The sequence below is a fragment of the Stylophora pistillata genome, chromosome 11 (assembly GCF_964205215.1).
Source record: "Stylophora pistillata chromosome 11, jaStyPist1.2, whole genome shotgun sequence".
NCBI classification, from domain to species: Eukaryota; Metazoa; Cnidaria; class Anthozoa; order Scleractinia; family Pocilloporidae; genus Stylophora; species Stylophora pistillata.
In genome coordinates this window covers 16,087,129-16,105,006 of record NC_142529.1, presented here as the reverse complement: position 1 = coordinate 16,105,006, position 17,878 = coordinate 16,087,129, and the positions used below count along the sequence as shown (strand labels likewise).

The 17,878-nt window shown below is 38.7% G+C and overlaps 1 protein-coding gene across 2 annotated transcripts in view; it reads left to right on the top strand.

Moving 5' to 3' along the window:
- Window positions 1–17,271, top strand: part of LOC111340587 (venom phosphodiesterase) — a 36,590-nt gene extending 19,319 nt beyond the window's left edge. For both annotated transcript variants that reach the window (XM_088737993.1, XM_088737994.1), the window contains 7 exons: window positions 3,158–3,339; window positions 4,094–4,151; window positions 4,459–4,610; window positions 5,423–5,642; window positions 15,926–16,055; window positions 16,248–16,416; window positions 17,054–17,271. In XM_088737993.1, coding sequence (XP_088594119.1) covers window positions 3,158–3,339; window positions 4,094–4,151; window positions 4,459–4,610; window positions 5,423–5,642; window positions 15,926–16,055; window positions 16,248–16,416; window positions 17,054–17,200 — 1,058 coding nt within the window. In that variant the 3' untranslated portion in view covers window positions 17,201–17,271. The remainder of the gene's footprint in view (window positions 1–3,157; window positions 3,340–4,093; window positions 4,152–4,458; window positions 4,611–5,422; window positions 5,643–15,925; window positions 16,056–16,247; window positions 16,417–17,053) is intronic.
- Window positions 17,272–17,878: the final 607 nt, after the last annotated feature.

Genomic DNA, 17,878 nt, shown 5'->3' with positions numbered 1-17,878 from the left:
TCGCAAATTTTAATGTTTGTATAACTTGCAATTGCTTAACTATGATCAATAAAAGATGTTAATTAGCGCTTCAAGTTAACAATATTCGGGCCATAAACGGTCTATACTATTTCCTGTGATATGATTGGGCTAGACAAAACTAAAGCAAACAGATGTGGTCGAAAGAGGATTGGGACGATACATTTTGTTCCTAGCTTTTTCTTGGTAGCCATAATATGATGCGGAATGGACGGCAGAACAGAATTCAAAATTGCTAGAGGGGCATCATTGACGTATTTATTTTCTGTATTAGTCAACTCTATTCTCGCACCCCGCGTACACGTATTTTCTCGTAGCGCTTTGTTATCAAATTCTATATGTTTCCGGTGAGATGTCTTAAAGAAACCACGTGGAAGGTAGCGACCAATGAAATGACATATTCACCTCAATCTCACTTTAATTTAATTTAATTTAATAACTTCTAGAGCGCTATTTTCGTTCAAGGATCAACAGCGCTTAACAACTTAGAATACTACAGTAAATTCAAATTTATAAAACTAATTACATGTACATTAATATTAACAGTGTATGTTAAAAATAAGAATACTATGGAATATCCATAAGGATCTTAATTAGGGATAAGGATCTTAATAAGAAACTGAATTAGTAATACTAATAAAAATAATTGTCAGACAGGATACTTTGAGAAAGCTGCACGAAATAAATAAGTTTTCAGCTTACATTTAATTTCCAAACTCACTTGCAATTTCCAAATGACTATGTAAGAAAATGTTCTGCGAGAATTTCAGAGGACACTCCTCGACCAGCTTTAGCCGCCGGTTTGTTTGTTTGCTTGATTTGAAGGACGCCTTCAAGCTTTTTTTAGACTTAACTGGATTCCGATCATCGATGTCATCAAATGCAGAAACCTACAACTTCTTTTTTCCATTCTTCTGAATCCTGACCCTCCATCTTGTTTACGGCGCAGCTTTAGCTTGCTATCTTCTGTGCAAACCTGGTACTCAACAAGAGGCACAGCATCTTGCAATCTATCTCTCCCTAAACCTCGCACCAACTCTGGTAAACGCACGTTTGCCTCCTCAGTCGCTACTCTTTTCAGTGGTCTTGAGACACATCTCAAGCAACTTGCTTCCTCCTCTATGCTACCTATCTCGCTCAGCACCGTCTTCACTACCATCAAGCGCAAACTTCGCCTATTTTTCACGAACAAGCTTGCACGCATATTGCATTTAGATGAACTTTTTTGTCATGATTGCCGTTTTTTACTAAGATTGTAATTGCTATTCAAACTGATTCGTGGTTTTTATGAATGTCATATTATATTTTTTGTGTGTATATGAATTATATTAAAATCTGTAATGAAAAATTAATTGTAATTGTAAAATGTACTGTGTAGGTATGTGAGGGCCATACGTTAGAAAACTTATGTAAGTTAATATGTTACCCTCGTTAAATAAAGACTTATGTATGTATGTATTTATGTATGTACGTAGCTCTTTGCACCGTGACAAGGGCAGTCTTGTTCACGATGAGATGTCCACAGAGAAAGATCATTTTAATTCGAGATAAGTTTTTGCTGATCTGAGTTTTCCCGGACTCGATCAAGTATTCATGGGTTTGCATGCCGAGCAAACCCATTTGAGTTTTCTCAGAGTCTTAATCGATATTATTTAGAATTGCACCGAAAGCTCATTTTTTAATAGCTTTTGTCAGACTGTCTTACTTGACAGTCCTTTATCATAAAGTCGAAAGACTGTTCTTAAGAAGGAGATACGATCACCATGAACTGAAACGAAAAACATAGGATTTTCAAGAATACTGAGAAAATCGATAGCTGGCAGAAGCCATGACGCCTTGACTGCCAACAACAAGTTACAACAACAGCGACCGTGCACTTGGACCTAACCAACGTGCACTCGACTTCTGTTTTGATAATTGTGAAGCACATATATCGATGTTCACCACAATGTTTTTCTTTTTTCCAAGACAAAATCGTACAGACCTCGAATTTGCATGTTAGTCATAGCATGTGTGTTTTCAACAGTCCCAATCTGAATAAGTCATCGCAGCTCGACTTTCAATTGTAATTTCTCCCACAAATTTCAACTGATGCCATTCAAACTGGTCTTAACGCGAATCTTTAAAAGTGCAGGAATAAAATATGGGGCTAGCCAAAGTTTTAAAATGTTTGACCGTGACGCCGTGTTTCATGACGGCATGGTATAGACAAAATTGTTTATGGTTCGGACTAGCTAACATGGTTCGTTAAAACTTCTGGTTTGATTGTGTAAAAAAAATTTTTTTTTCTTTTCTTGTAACAGTGTTGAGTCATTTTTTAGGGAAGCGGGCAAAATTGTCATCAGCCATGATTGTCCAAGATGGGTGGCAAGATTCAGTCATACTTCTTGAGCGAATAATTAGTGTCACAAACAATAGCCCTTGCGTCATCAAAATCAGTCTTAAGATCGAGTGTCCATGCGTTGTTTGTAACGCCAGGGACTTAACACGTTGTTTTTGTGTTTTCAACATATTCTTTTCTTCTTGTTCTGGATGAGCTCTGGTTCGCCCTAAGAAAACCTCATGAATACAAAGCAGACGGAACGTAGTAATTGATTTAGCAAGTTTGTTCAGTTTTTGCTGTCGGCCTCCGAAATTGATTGCTTTTAAGCCATAAATAGGCATATTACTTTTTATTTTATCTCCCAGTACGTTCGCTATGCACTGTCAACTTAGCGAGACGTTTTTACTGTACGGCCCGCTAAATTCAAAAGTTTGTGCGAACTGACATGGTCCCCCCCTTTATATGAATTCAGAGATATGATATAATAATTATCTTATTACCTCGTTTTTCACAAGTTACGGGAACAAGTTTTTCATGGCCATGAATCCGAGCTAAAAACTACTCGGTAGGTAACTTACAGTACGGACCTCGAACTCGGTTTAGAAGAGGTAGTATTTACATTCAAGTTCTGAAAAAAATTCCTTAAATCCTTTTTAAAAAGAACATAATTAAATAGATTGAAATGAGATGAAATAATATAACATTATGTAAAATCATTTGATGATTTGGTATACATGTATTTTTAGACCATGGAACAACTTAGCTGTATTCTGTTTCAAATAGTCAGTTTCATGATCAATTTCTATTCGTTTCCAGGTATACTCGGGCTTAAGCCAGCCCCGAACGATGGAACGCCTGGTAGTTTGCGACATCTATTGGATCCAAGTGTCGACATTGATATTCCTGAGACTAAGAATGAGGGACAGTTAATGAGAACTGACATCTGCCGAAAACCTGCGGGCTTTGACAACTGCAGTCAGTGCATTTGTGAATTTTGTGTATGTGGTAGGATGCTGCTAAAAAAATTTAACTGCACTTAAATGAGCAATATGATCAGTAGAAAAGAAGGTAGAAAAAGGTAAACCCTTCTCTCGAGCCAAGTGGCCGATCCAGCCTGAACCTTATGCCAGTTTCTAGAACATGAGAGGCGACAAGGGGTATCACATGATATTATAAATCCCCGGGATAGGATGCCAGTTCATCGTGAGGCTACCTCCCTGCCTGCTGCATTTCCTCAAGCTTCCCTGACAGTTCACCGGTACCCATATATACTCCTTGGTGGGGAGGTGAGAGTAAAGTGTTTTGCCCAAGAACACAACACTGGAACCCAAACCCCTTGACGTGCAGCACAGCTCAATAATCATTTCTTATTTGACTCAAGGTCTTAAACTCATTTGCTCTGAAGAACTTTTTACTCAAATGAATTCAGAATTCAAGTTCCAAAAACTGAGGGTAGAATAGGAAATGTATGGTTAAAACATTCCAAGGGTTCCTACGGGTTTTTAGTTAATCTGAATTTTTTCAATTCATCCATGTTACTACATGTATGCAATAGCTTTGAAAAGAAATTTGAAGTGAAAGCTGACCTGCTACTTTAATCCAGTCGATAGTGAAACTGAAAGAATGGCTATATGAAACTTTGGTAGTAATTGCGAAGAACACAATACACATTGGTAAACTGTATACAACTTTGAGGAGAAGCAGTTAAAGTTCTTTTCTTAATGTTCTTTGTTCTCTTTGTTGTTTTTATAGGACAATAGAACAGAGGTTATTCTAAATGACAAGAAATTAGACCTGTCAGACCAACAGAGTAAGGACATCTTTTTGGTTATACATAAATGTTTCCGTCTCTTAGAGACTTTGCGAATAACATTTTGACTGACGCGCTGCCCCCTTCTCTCCATGTTTTTGTCAATGAGAGATTTTACCGAGGGGTACTGTAACCTAACATTTCATCCACAAGTATAAGTCCACAGTCAATTTTTTTTTCTCTTAACGAATTGTTATTATTATTTCTGTCATGTATTGATTTTTTGATGTATTGATTTTTGTATTATTTTGGAACGTGGGTGTCGTTTTGTTTTATTTAATTGTGTTTGTTTTCTTTTTTATCCTAGTATCTGAATTTCAGGCGACGCACCTTCCGTGGGGAGTACCTGAGGGTGGAGCAGGTCAAGAAGGCTGTATTCTAGCACAGAAGGGTTTTGTGACAGGCTATAGTACTTCTCTACGTTTGCCCTTATGGGTGGCTTATAGACTTGATGGAGAGGTACGTAAACCAGGATCATTTATTTTAATGAGAAAGTAACCAGCAAACATTTAGGAGCACGACGAAAACGTTTAGCGCGAAAGGAGGATCTGTGACAGAATTTTTATGTGTCTGCATCACTGACAATGTAATTGCGACATCAGCAATGGATTGATGCCAAGTCACTGTTATTCCGAGTTCTTGGCGATTGTTCATTGTTACGGGCTGGGTACACCTTGCTGAGTAATCCACGAACGTTTGAATTCAAGTTTGTTAAGTGATCATCCGCCATGTGCAGCTTGTGAAACATTGGTTTTCTAGCTGGTTGCGCATTTTTTCTTGCTACGTCATGTTGACAAGACTTAACCAGGGGGAAAAGAAACAGCAGTTTATGGTGACATTTTGCTTTTCATTTTGGACTTTATCGTGTTAATTTTGTTCCGAGGCTATATGATTATCTCATGTGGTCTCTGATATCTTACTGTTATTGCACTCCTATAAAGAGGCTTAGGACCAGTTTGAGTGTCGAATCCTCCTGTACGGAACTTGTTAACCAGCGACGGTTTATTCAGACGTCAAACTTGAATTATCGAGCTCAGTTTTCCCTGGTTGAAGAAAGAAGTGGCGGGACGCAAATAAAAGTATAATATAGAATACAATATATTTTGCACCAAGCGGAGAAATCACAGGTGACGAATTATATGTGTCAGTTGATTGGGAAATTAAACCAACTCGCAATTTTATCGAACCAGTCTCATAGCTTGTCAAAGGAAAAGAAACTCTCTGAGACTTGTATGTGTCTCACAGATTAATGTCTGTTCTCTTTTACCCAGAAAGCGTCACAGTCAGGAACCCGAAGAAATTGTTTCCGAAAAGATACTCGCCTTACCGATTCCCAGGCCTCGCTCTGCAAGCACTACAAGCATTCGTCTTTTGACCGCGGACACATGGCGCCGAATGGTGACTTTGACTCTTCTAATGAAAACGATGAGGCATGGATGGATACATATCTTTTATCTAACATAGCACCTCAATACCATGGATTCAACGCAGGTGAGGGTAAAAACAAAATGTTTGTACCTAAAGATGACGATACAGATCACACTATACGCTCTGACGGAGCGAATCTATGCACCATGCACCTTGGCTCCTTCACCTACACCAGGATCAGCAATTTCGAGAACAGAAATAGAATGAGAATTATAGTTACATTTGAGGTCGCACATAAAATAAAGAAAGATGTGCGATCTCTCTAGCTCAGTTTCAGCATCGTACAGCGGAATCCGAAAGTCTAAGGTTCGATCTTGTGAACGACGTTTTATCTTCGTCCCACGTCCATGACAAGTCAAAAAACATGTTTTTTTAGAACAAAATAGTGTTGGTGGTTTGTATAAAAGCGTTCCTCGCTGTATTAAACCCCACTCATCTAGTTGGTGGAAATAAGGCCTGAAAAAAAATTCAGGCCCGCACGGGATTTGAACCCATGGCCTCCACGATACCGGTGCAGCGCTCTCTATCAACTGAGCTAACAAGTCAACTGGGAGCTGGTAATTATGTTGGTTCCCATTAAACCCGTCAAAGTGATAGAAGTCAATGAATTTTGAATATATGAAAATCATAATTGTGTACTGCGGTTTCATGAAATATCAGTGAAAGCGTTCCTACCCTGAACAAAAACGCCCACCAGCCCTTCACGAAGCCTAAAACTCCGCTACAATACGTCCACCGCGAGAGCAACCACCCACCAATTACCACAAAGAACATACTCACAGGCATCAACAAACGACTGTCATTTTCATCAGACGAAGCATCCTTCGACCAAGCCGCCCCTCCGTACCAAAAAGCACACCACGAATGCGAATACAACGGAACAATACACTCTGGTACAACCCCCCATTCAGCAAAAACGTCAGCACCAATATCAGACAGATTCCTTGCCCTAGTAGACAAGCACTTTCCTAAAGACCACAATCTCAGAAAAATTTTCAACCGAAATACAATCAAGATTAGGTACAGCTGCATGAACAACATGAAACAGATCATCGACAATCACAACAAATGCATTTTAAATTCATCCAAACACATCGATGGCACCGCAGATGGCATCCACACAAAAGACAACAAAACTTGCAACTGCCGTGAAAAAAGCACTTGCCCACTTAGCGGAAACTGCCTCCAAACATCAGTGATCTACCAAGCCACCGTCACACGTAAGGACAACAGCACTACTACAACATACATCGGACTTGCAGAAAACGACTCTGAAACTAGATACAGAAACCACACTGCATTATTCCGACGCATAAAACCCAGAAGCTCTACGGAACTCGGCAAACATATCTGGACTCTTAAAATAACGTTGACCACTTTATTTCATGGCGCAACCTTTCATCAAGATCACCCTACAAAAGTGCAAGTAAACGATACAACCTCTGCCTTAAAAGAAAAAACTACTTATCATCTGCCGACCTGAATTATCATCACTCAATAGACGTAATGAACTCGTGTCCTCATGCCGCCACAGAAACAAAGCATTACTGCGAAAGAACTGAACAAAGCATTTGATTCTACCTGTCTTTAAGCGAAGCGATATGATTTCGGTATCTTGTTTTCAACTGATCTACTGTTATTCCAATATAGGTTTCTTTGCCCTTGTTGCTGCTTAAGTAGCTTGGTGTACACTACTCCACGCCAGGCAGTTCCGTCTATCGGACAGGTTGACTTTACTCTGCAATAGACCTTTTTAGCTTCCTGATCACGTGGTCCGAAATGGGTAAACAAAACATTCAAGATGGCGGATTCTCTTGTTGAGCTAGAGTCTCACTGCTTAAAGTCCTTGGAAAAAGTCCCTAAAGTATATTCAATTACAATTGCAAAACACTTGACAGGCTGTAGAAAAAATGAAGTTGGCGAGAAAGGCTATAAATTCTTTACAGAAAATTACATACATGATGTTTTTGTCAAAGAGGACGATCGTGTTTCGTAAAGGCCTTCTGTGTTCGGAACCAAAGGAAAAGCGAAGCTCCTCACGCAGTTATTAACTGAAGATCCTAACTGATCCGAGAAATTTAACAATCTGAGGAACTTATCAAAGTACACTATGCACAAAAGTAATGACCCTTAGCTTACTCATATTTGCTTACTAATACAAATTCATAAGTGTTCAAATGCCTCACTCTAAAGAAATGTTTTATACTTAATGACATTTGTATCTAGCTCAGTTAAGTATTTCAGTTTTTACGGTGCAACGCATTATATATATTTTATATGGGCAAACATTCACTGCATCCAGCATCCCTACTGTAAAAGCTTTTAGCAGTTCTTGAGAAAGTTCAGTTTTAGTTTCTTCCAGCAGCAGATGTTAATCATCCTCTTCATCAGTTAAAACAGGATTCATGAAGTTTGAAATCAAGCAACAAACTGTCCAGAGTTGATTTATGGTACCCAATGAACTAATTGGTATTCTTGTGTTAAAAATGAGAAAATTTCTGACTTTTCCGATAGCTCTTTCTACCTGAATCCTGTGTTTTGCAATAGATTGTGTTCTAATGACCTCATTCTCATTAAACTGTGGTTTTTCTTTTAAAAAGGGAGGAATATTCAATTGAAGTCCTATTTTCTTTAAGTCTTCTTCAATATCAAAGCCTTTGTCTGCCATGATACTATCACCATCATCAACTTCTGACACTTCTTTTTTGCTCGACAGTAAGTCAAGAAATTCACTTCTTGTGACAATTCACCTATCCAATATTGATCCTGTGTATAACTGTGACACAAACATAAAACCTCCCTTTAGATCAATATCTACAAGGGATTTCAAAGTGTTTGTAGATTTATAATTTGAGTAACTTTGGGATTGCACTACAAGTGAAGATGGGCACTGAATTTTCACCTTGGTGCAGTCTATGATTATGATGTTATTGGGATGTTCCTCTTTGAATTGTTTTTGGGTATGTTAACCAATATAACCCTCCTGTGGGGCCACACTTTGAGAGCACCAAGGCTGATGTACAAAAAGTCGACCCACGTGATAAATATATTAGAAGCTGTTGCTTCTGAAACTCTAAATCTTGTGGCTAAGTCTAAATTCGTAAGCCCCAAGCGAAGTTTCATAAGCACTAAAAGAAACTCGTCTTCTATCGCTAGAATGTGATTACTTTCGGTGCCAGAGTCTGAGTGTGAATCACTCGGCTGCTATCGCTTTGTGCAGATTCTTCATCTGAATCAAATAACAAGTGAGGAGGTATCAATACTTTGGTTTTGCCAGCTTTCGAATTATTTCGTATTTATGAATTCATAAATACATAATGCATAGGCTGTGATGGTGGCTGCGTCTAATGCGTATCGACAAAGACTCCATTGTTCCTGAACCACAGACATCAGATAAGTAGTGTAGAGAGGCTGGCAAACGAGACTAACCAACAGATCAGTTGTTGCTAGACAACGATACAAGAGTTTGGACTGCGGATGCAGGGAAGATTCTTTGTGAAGGGCAACGAGGATAACAAAATTCCCAAGAAATGATAGAGAGGAAAATGTAGATGGTTAAAAGAGAATTTTAAATTCTTGCTGAAGCCCACCAACCAGAGATGGGGAGCAATGCAGTTCCGTCTGTGTTTCACCTCTACTGAAATTTTTTGTCGACATTATTCTGTTTTTGTTTCCTTTTTCTTGGACTGAGGTTATCTGTGATTGCAACGAGAAATATTTCGTCTTAACAGCAACACAACGACGATCACTGAAACCTTGCTCAGTTCCTACATAATGATCAGATAAAGAATTCCTCATCATCGTTTGCTCGTTTGAAAAACGTCACAGAGAAAATTTTCTTTTGTGTGAAAAAGCCAATTTTTGTCGCTCAAACTCGTTAGGGTACTCTCCAAGTGAAATAGTAATAATAGGCAAATATATAATAACACTTGTAACATTTCTCTTTTTCACGTTGCGACTACAATCTCTCTTTACTTAGCCAACGGACAGGCACTCATTATTAACACTACAGTACGAGTTTGTCCATGAATAAGTTTGAGGCCTTAAGCAACACGACTAGTGAGCGAAGGAGTGACGTGCCGCAATACTAATAACGAGGACCTGCTCGCAAGCTGACCTAGTTTCTTTGACAGGGTGTCAATCAACTGTCCATATCATTTGTGTAACGTTAAGGCTTGAATCATTATCAGCCTCAGCAAGCTAAGGGAAAGAAGGTTTAAGCTAAGGATGTCAAACCCATGTCAATCACTCCAGGAATTCGAATGCATTTAATGAATTATAATTAATGTATGGCCACAGATGCAAACCTTATTTTTTCAAAATATTTAAATTCAACTGTACATTTAGTAACATTTTGTGACTCTTTTACCTCCGTTTCATCTCCGACAAAACTAGAACAAAACAAAAAAAAGAACAAACTACGTGAACAAACCATTTTTCTGTCGTTTCTTTTGCATTCTCTATTTTTTCTCCTCCTTTCACCAAAAAATCCTAATCTTCCAACCAACCAACTAACAGATCAGTTCTTGCCAGAAAGCGATACAAAAGTTTGGATGGCGGACGAAGGGAAGACTCCTCATGAAGGGCAACAATGATAAGAAAATTACCAATAAATGCTGTGATGGAAAGGAAAATTTGGACTGCAGAGAAAGAAATCAATTGTCTTTGTCGTCCATCCATCAAAATTGGGATGCCTAGCAGTTCTAAATATGTTTTCGTTTGTGTTACACCTCCTACGTAAATTGTTGTCGCCATTATTCTGGCTTTGTTTCCTTTCCCGCAAGTTTGAGGATCAATTATGTGCAAGTTTCGTCAGTAATGTTTTGTCAATTAGAACCGATCACCGAAGTCTTTCTTTTTTCAACCATAATCACAGAAAGACTTCTTTATTCAAAAGGCGTCAAAGTGTCTGTTGTGTCAAAAAAGTAATTTTATCCTTTGAACTTGTCATTACATCCGGTATGAAATTACAATAAGAGACAAGTGAATAGACATCTTTGATATTACTTTTCTCATAGAGCAACAAAACAAACCCTCTTTACCTGAATCAACTTTGGATGCAAGGGAGCTTAGAAGGTGTCATACTGTTTTTGAGAAGTTGACATTGTCATCATTATCAGCCTCGATAAGCTGAAAATGAAAAAAAATCTCCCAACTCAAAGTTGAATCCATTCTTTCATTCATCAACGTGGAATCGAAATTTATTTTATTCTTGTATTCCATACAGCGACCACAGCTAAACTACTCAACAGTTATATGCAGGCGGCTATCAACTGTTTATATCAATTAGTAAAGTTGAATTTAAATACAAATTAGCACAAACACATCAGTTATATTACCGTTTGAAATTACAATATTTAATAAGGGAACTTTCTTTTTGTCACTTTTTTAATGATGGAATAGGCAATGTATTGAGATATGCTGTCATTTTCTGGGACAGTAATTAAGTTGAAATATGTTGTCAATTCTCAACTACAAAAAAAACCTTCATAAAATGACGTTAGATAAAAAGGAATTGAAGTTGAAGAAACTAAACCTCTCGAAAGTTGTAGAAATGGAATCAAATGTAACTAAAGAATATTTAGAAACTGAATTAGTGACAAGCTGGATACCTACCAACTCCTTAATTAAGTATAACTTTTTAAGTTGACTATGTTCCTCATTCAAATTCCTTTTTTGCCGTTTAACCTGTGATTTCAGAAAATCGATCGATCTGGAACTGAAGAAAACTCGAAAACAACCAGTTATAGTCAATTGTATTCCATACGCATTCTAATGGTTTGTTAACATACACAAGCAACGACACCATATTTGCATATTCATAAGCATTACGGACATTTCTCTGATAACAAAATAAATTGAGACTAAACGTCGACCACTGCAACTCGTTTGGCAATATGGCGTCAATACCAAGCACTTTCTTTAAGTTAGGAAAAAATTAAATATAACTTTTTAAGTTGAATATGTTCCTCATTCGAATTCCTCTTTTACCCTTAACCAGTAATTTCAGGAAATCGATCGATCTGAAACTGAAGAAAACTCTGAAAAACCAGTTATAATCAATTTAATTACATAGGCATTCTAAAATTTTGTCAACATACACAGGCAACGAGTCCTTACATATCTAGGGTACTCTCTTTTGCAACTTTTTTGATTAGTAAAATATGCAGTAATTAGATATGCTGCTGCTTTCTATGGCCGATTATTAACTAGAACTGTTCTCCCTGTATTTTTTATTTTTAATTGCTTATTTCAGTAAAACTTTGTAAAAGGACTTTAAAGAAAAAGAAGCAACAGCTTATTGCTGGGAAATGGTTCATATTGAATGAATAATACTTGGAGACAGCTGCTACACCAGATTAGACTAGATAGACTAGATGAAAAGCGATTTTTTTAGTTAACAGAAAGTGGATCATTTTGTTTCATTCAGTAATCCTTTTTCCCTCATAACATTTACTGTCAGCAAAACGATTGATCTGAGAGAATTCTGTAACAACCGCTGAAGGTCAATTTTCTTTCGCACGCTTTCTTACAATAACAAACATGACAGTATAATGCACGCATATCTTTTCTTCGATTATGAATTGATGTATTCGTGATAAAGTTTGGTAGCTGGAAAAATAATATTTTAAAAGTCATGGTAAGTGTTTCCATTGCCTTCCTTTAGCTGTTTTACGTGAATAAGAAGAATATCATCGATAGATATGGAGCAAAAATCTAACTCAATTGGACAAGGGTTCCCTATCGGTCAGTTTTGAACTGAAAGTAATAATATGATCGGGCACAAATAGAGGGAGGTCAAACTCCATGGACAGAAAAGTGCTTTTCTGATTGTCTACTTCACCGCTTGTCTTACCTCACTAATCCTCCGGCAGTAAAAAACGGCTTTAAAGCCGCTTTCAATTAAACTAAGACAAACGCTACTTCCCTTATGACTACTAATTGTGATGAATAAATTTTTACTGTAAGCGATTACAATTGACACTATAATTTATGGGACACAACAAACTGCCAAATGCTAACTGCACTCAAAGCGAACCGTAAAACCCCTTCCGTTCGAGGAATAATTTGAGAGTTTCATGAGTGATGTTTTGTCAAATAGGAACGATCACTGAAGTCCTCCCTTTTTTCAATTATAAACAAACTTGTCAATTACATCAGGTATGAAATAACACTAAGAGGCAAACGTAGAGAAATCTTCAGTATTCATTTTCTCACAGTGCGACAAACGAACCCCCCCGATTTACCAAGATCAAGTTTTTAGGGAGTTGCTAGGGAGCTTATCAAGTGCCATATTTGTAAGAAGTTGACGATGTAATCATTATCAGACTCGGCAAGCCGAAAATGAAAAAGGTTTCAACTCAACGTCAAATCGACGGGGAATCGAAATTTATTTCATTCTTGTTTTCCAAATAGCGACCACAGCTGAATTACAAGACAATTATATGTGGGCGGGTATTAGCTGTTTACATCAATTAGTGAAGCAGTAAATGGCTTGAACCCGGGGGTAACATGTGAAGGTGTAGTCTGATCGTCCGGGTGAGTGTAGTCCTGAGAAGGACTGTTGTCGGTGGTAGTGACTGACGTTTCGACAACCTGTGCGGAAGTCATCATCAGAGTCAAGTGAATGATTGTTGTCAGTAGAATGTTCTTAGTCCAGTTCGTGTGAAATGATCGGTTGGTTTTGCCGTGATGTTATTGGCTGTAAGACTCAAGTGAAGTAAGTCGGTCGTGATTGGTCTGTTTCGATCTGTCGGTAAAGTTAGGTCGTTCTTTTTCGGTCGTTTGTGATGTTTATGTCGTGAATGAGTCGTTTGTATGGGGCGGGTAGTTGTTGACATCAGTTTAGGGGAGTCTGTTCTAAGTTAGTAAACCAGCTTTCCAGAGTCAGTCTTTGAAAATAGTCAGTGCTGTAGGTTAGGCATTGCGCAGAGTCCCAGTCAATGTTGTGGTTGGTAAGTCGATGGTGTTCAGCAATGTGATTGCTGACATCACCTTTCCTCGTCGCCCGTCTGTGTTAGTCAGTCTTGTGAGGTTTCTGCCAGTCTCACTGATGTAGGAGGCTTGGCAGTCGGAAAAATTGATCTTATAAATCGTTCCATGTCTGTTCCTCGGTTCGTCTTTGTCTTTAACGTTGGTTAGTAACTGACGTAGTGTGGTGATGGGTTTGTGGGCGACGCGGATATTGAAGGGTAGTAAGATGCGCGAGATGTTTTCAGACATGCCTTTTATGTACGGTATGGTTGCTGTAGTCGTAGGGGTTACGGTGTCGTTTGTTTCGGTAGTGGTAGTGGGTCGGTGAGTGTTTCGTCGGATGAAGTCGTTGTTGTAGTTGTTCTTCGTAAAAACACGGTGAAGGTATTTGTTCTCGTCGGATAAGCTGTCTGTCGAGTCACATACTAGTTGTGCGCGTCGTGTTAGAGTTCTGATAGTTGTGGCTTTGTGTGATGTAGGGTTGTAGGATGACTCGTCTAGTAATCTGTCGGTGTGTGTCGGTTTCCTGTAAACTGTCGTTCGTAATGGGTTGTCGTTGTGGCTTACCAGGCAGTCTAGAAAAGGAAGTTTGCCATTTTCTTCCACTTCTCTGGTAAACTGTATGTCAGTGTTTTGTTCGTTAAGGTGGTTGTGGAATGCGTCAATTTCGTCGTGTCGAACGGCGGTGAATGTGTCGTCAACGTAACGTAACCAAAGCGGTATCGTTTGTCGGCAAGTCGAAAGGGCGCGTTCCTCGATGTTCTGCGTCACAATTTCTGCTATAACAACAGAAACTGGAGACCCCATGGCAGTGCCGTGTAACTTTTTGTAGTGTTTACCGTTGTACTGAAAGTAAGTAGACGTTAGGCAAATGTTTAGCAAGTCCATGATGTCGTCTGTCGGTAGCGGTAGTGGGTCGGTAGATTGTCGGATTGCAGTCTCAGTGCATTGTAATGCTAATTGAAGTGGAATACTTGTGAACAGTGATTTCATATCAAATGACTCTAGTTTGTAGTCGTCAGGTATCTGAACAGTCTTGGTAGCGTTAATGAAGTCTTCAGTGGATTGTAGTTTATGTCTGGATTTGTCGGTTAGCGGTTGTAGTATTGTCGTCAGGTACTTGGATAGTTGGTAACACCTAAACGCATACTGACCGAGGCTATTGTATCTAGGGTTGAGGCGGCCCTGTCTCGGTAACGAGAGCTATCTGATGTAGAACTCTTAGAGTCAAGTCAGCTTGAGCTGCAGCTACTCCAAGGCAGTGAACAGCGGGCGCATTCCTTAAAATTGTTTTATGTCTTTAACACAATACAAGAATCTTTGAGATTTGTATTTCCTTTCTCCAATGGAAACTGTCTTTATTTGTGGCGGTAAATTTGAGATCGAAGTAGGTGGTTCGCACGTTACCTCATGCCACCATGCTGGTGGAAGTAAACAATAGATATCTCATTAGCTCCTTTTGTTCCTCTACCATCATTTGAATTTGACCCGCACACGTCAACGGTGAGTGACAAATGAGCCTAGGTCTTCCCAGGGAAGACTTCTTTATATAGCGCGCCTTCTTGTTTAAAAACCATTAACTAACGGGAATAATATTCACGACGTTAAAAACATAAATGAACGGTTAGAACATTCACAACAAACTATCTACAAACCTCGAACAGCAATATTATTTGAGCCTCTTATTTTTTCCTATCTAATAACATAACTTACGAGCGTTTTTCATGTAATAATCGTGACTTTATGACTCAGCTTTAGAAAAACTAATAGAAATATAACTCCAGGAGGATTTAACTCCATGGACAGCAAAGAGCTTGTCTGACTGTCTGCTTTAGTGCTTGTCTTACTTCACTAATATTCTAGCAGTAAAGAAATGGGTTTAAAATCGAGTTAAAGTAAACTAGGACAGCTGCTACTTCCCTTATTACCACGAAGTGACGAATATGTTTTATCGTTAGCGATGACAACTGTCATCATAAAGTATGGCGCATAACAACCTACTAATGCTAACTGCACCCATAGTCCACTGTACACTTTCTTTTTGTATCGCACCATGTTCATTGCATTTGATTGGCTCTACTGTTGTTGGACATGATCTTGCACTACACCGGTAACACTGCACCGGTATCGCAGAGGTCGTGGGTTCAAATCCCCAAGGGATTTGAATTTTTTTCAGGCCCTATTTCCGCCTACCAGATAAGTTGTGTTTATTACCGCGAGGAACGCTTTCATATATTTCATGAAACCGCAGTACACATATATGATTTTCATTTTTTCAAAATTGTTGATGGTTTGATTTTCGTCTTGGTTGTTGTTGGTTTTCGGCGTTCTTGGAAAACCAACTAACATTTTATCAATCATGTACTCGTCAGGTATTTGGCTGAAGGCTGAATATTTGGTCCGGGATCTTGCAGCCAACTATTCACATGTTTACATCATAAGTGGTTCAATATTTGACGAGAACGCCGATGGAATCCGAGATGAAGATGGGAGCATTTCAAGGTTAGAACCCAGAGTTATCTTTTTAACGCAGCAGAGCTTGTAGCAAGTTAAGAAAACCTCGTCTAGTTATCGAGGCTGACTGTCAAACATTGTGAATTAATAACGTTTAACAACGAATTCTCGACTAATCCTTACCTTCGTATGAAGGTAAAAATTAGTCAGGGTTTTTATGCCTTTCCTTTTAATTTGAAGGTGGCTTAAAAACGATACCAGCTCAGTGGCTATTCCTACTCATTATTATAAAATTATAATGCGATGCGACACCAGCAAGAAACCATACTACAATGTGCCCGGATGTGAAGGAAGACTTGACGTCATTTCTTTCATATTACCCCACTTGCCGAAGCTTCCCTGCTCCAAGGTAAGCTTGGTGTAATGGCTTTTGTCGTCCTTGATTTTAATTCAGGTTGTCAGTCATTCATTCTTAGTTCCTCATTAAGTTGATTTTCAAATACTTTGTCATTTTAACGGCTGGAGAGGGAAGATGATCCCTCATCCCTGATGAGGCAAGAGAGTCCTCATTTTTCATACGCTTGAAAATCTGGCAATTCCCAGTTTTCGTTACCATGGTCACCCCAAAGGCCCAAGAACAAGCCGCCGAACAATTTCGAAATAAAGTACGTCACTGAATCCAACCATCCAGGCAGAATCGTATTCAATCGTCACTTTTCTGTTTCTATTTGCAAAGGAATCTGGAAATTGGACTTGAGCGCGCAAAGGCACTTGGGAAGGAGGGAGAAAATGTGGCATCTCTTCCCTTAATGGAACGCCAGCTTGCTAAATCCTTCCCATCAGTCACTTCGCTGAAAAGAAGAAACGACTGGGTACGAGTCTGCCATCGAACAGTCTTCCCTAAAATGGGCACTAAATTAGTAGCTAAATTTTGGTGCATTTCGAATTCCTATGTGTATGGATTGTCTTCTATTTTATCGCTTTCTTTCTCATTCGAATGTTTTTCTATTGTTTTGAAGCTTATTTCCGTTTCTTACTTTTTGCAGTATGAATCGTCTTCTAAATATCTCCTTGAAAATGCGGCTAGAGTTCGCGACATCGAACTGTTGACAGGGATCAAGTTTTTCAGTGGATTACCACCATCGGAGCAGGCGCGACTCAAAACTATTTCACCGGTCAAATTGTGGCCCTGAGCATTTAAGAGCGTGTCTGTAATTTCCGACCACTCGAAATTGGTTCAAAAATAAATCTTGCCTTAAACTTTCCGTGTGGATAAGGAAACCATTGCCTATCATCGGAACAAAAGTGGTTTCCCTCAGATTTCAAAAGTTTTTTTTATTTTTTAACAATTTTCCGCACGCAGGTCAAATTGTGAAATTGACATCATTTGTGTACACAAAATGAGCAATCTTTATTAGGATCTCGCGCTGTCAAAAAGGGTTCAATACGAGAGATATTCTGGAATACAACAGTTTAATACATCAACTTTCCAAGTGTGATCACAAAGGTAGTATCTGGATAAATGTATACACTGTCGTTACGTCAAATATGCCACTACTTGACTAAGCCGAAAAGTGGTACTTTTTAAATTGCGATTTCTCCGTACTGGGACAAAACTAGAGATCAGGAGTTACACGCCCTCAACAACCGTGCATGAGAGCACTATATCCTGTAAAAATATCCATGGCTATTATCGCAGGAAAAAAGTAAAGTGAAGTAGAAATGTGTGATTTTCACATACCTGTACGGCGCTGCTTTCGGTAATTTGCATTCGTAATTATCCACAATGAATCACAAAATAATCGCAAATTACCAGCTCAGTGCACTTACTAATACTGTAGAATGTCTGTAAGTCAGGTTTTATTGTCCGA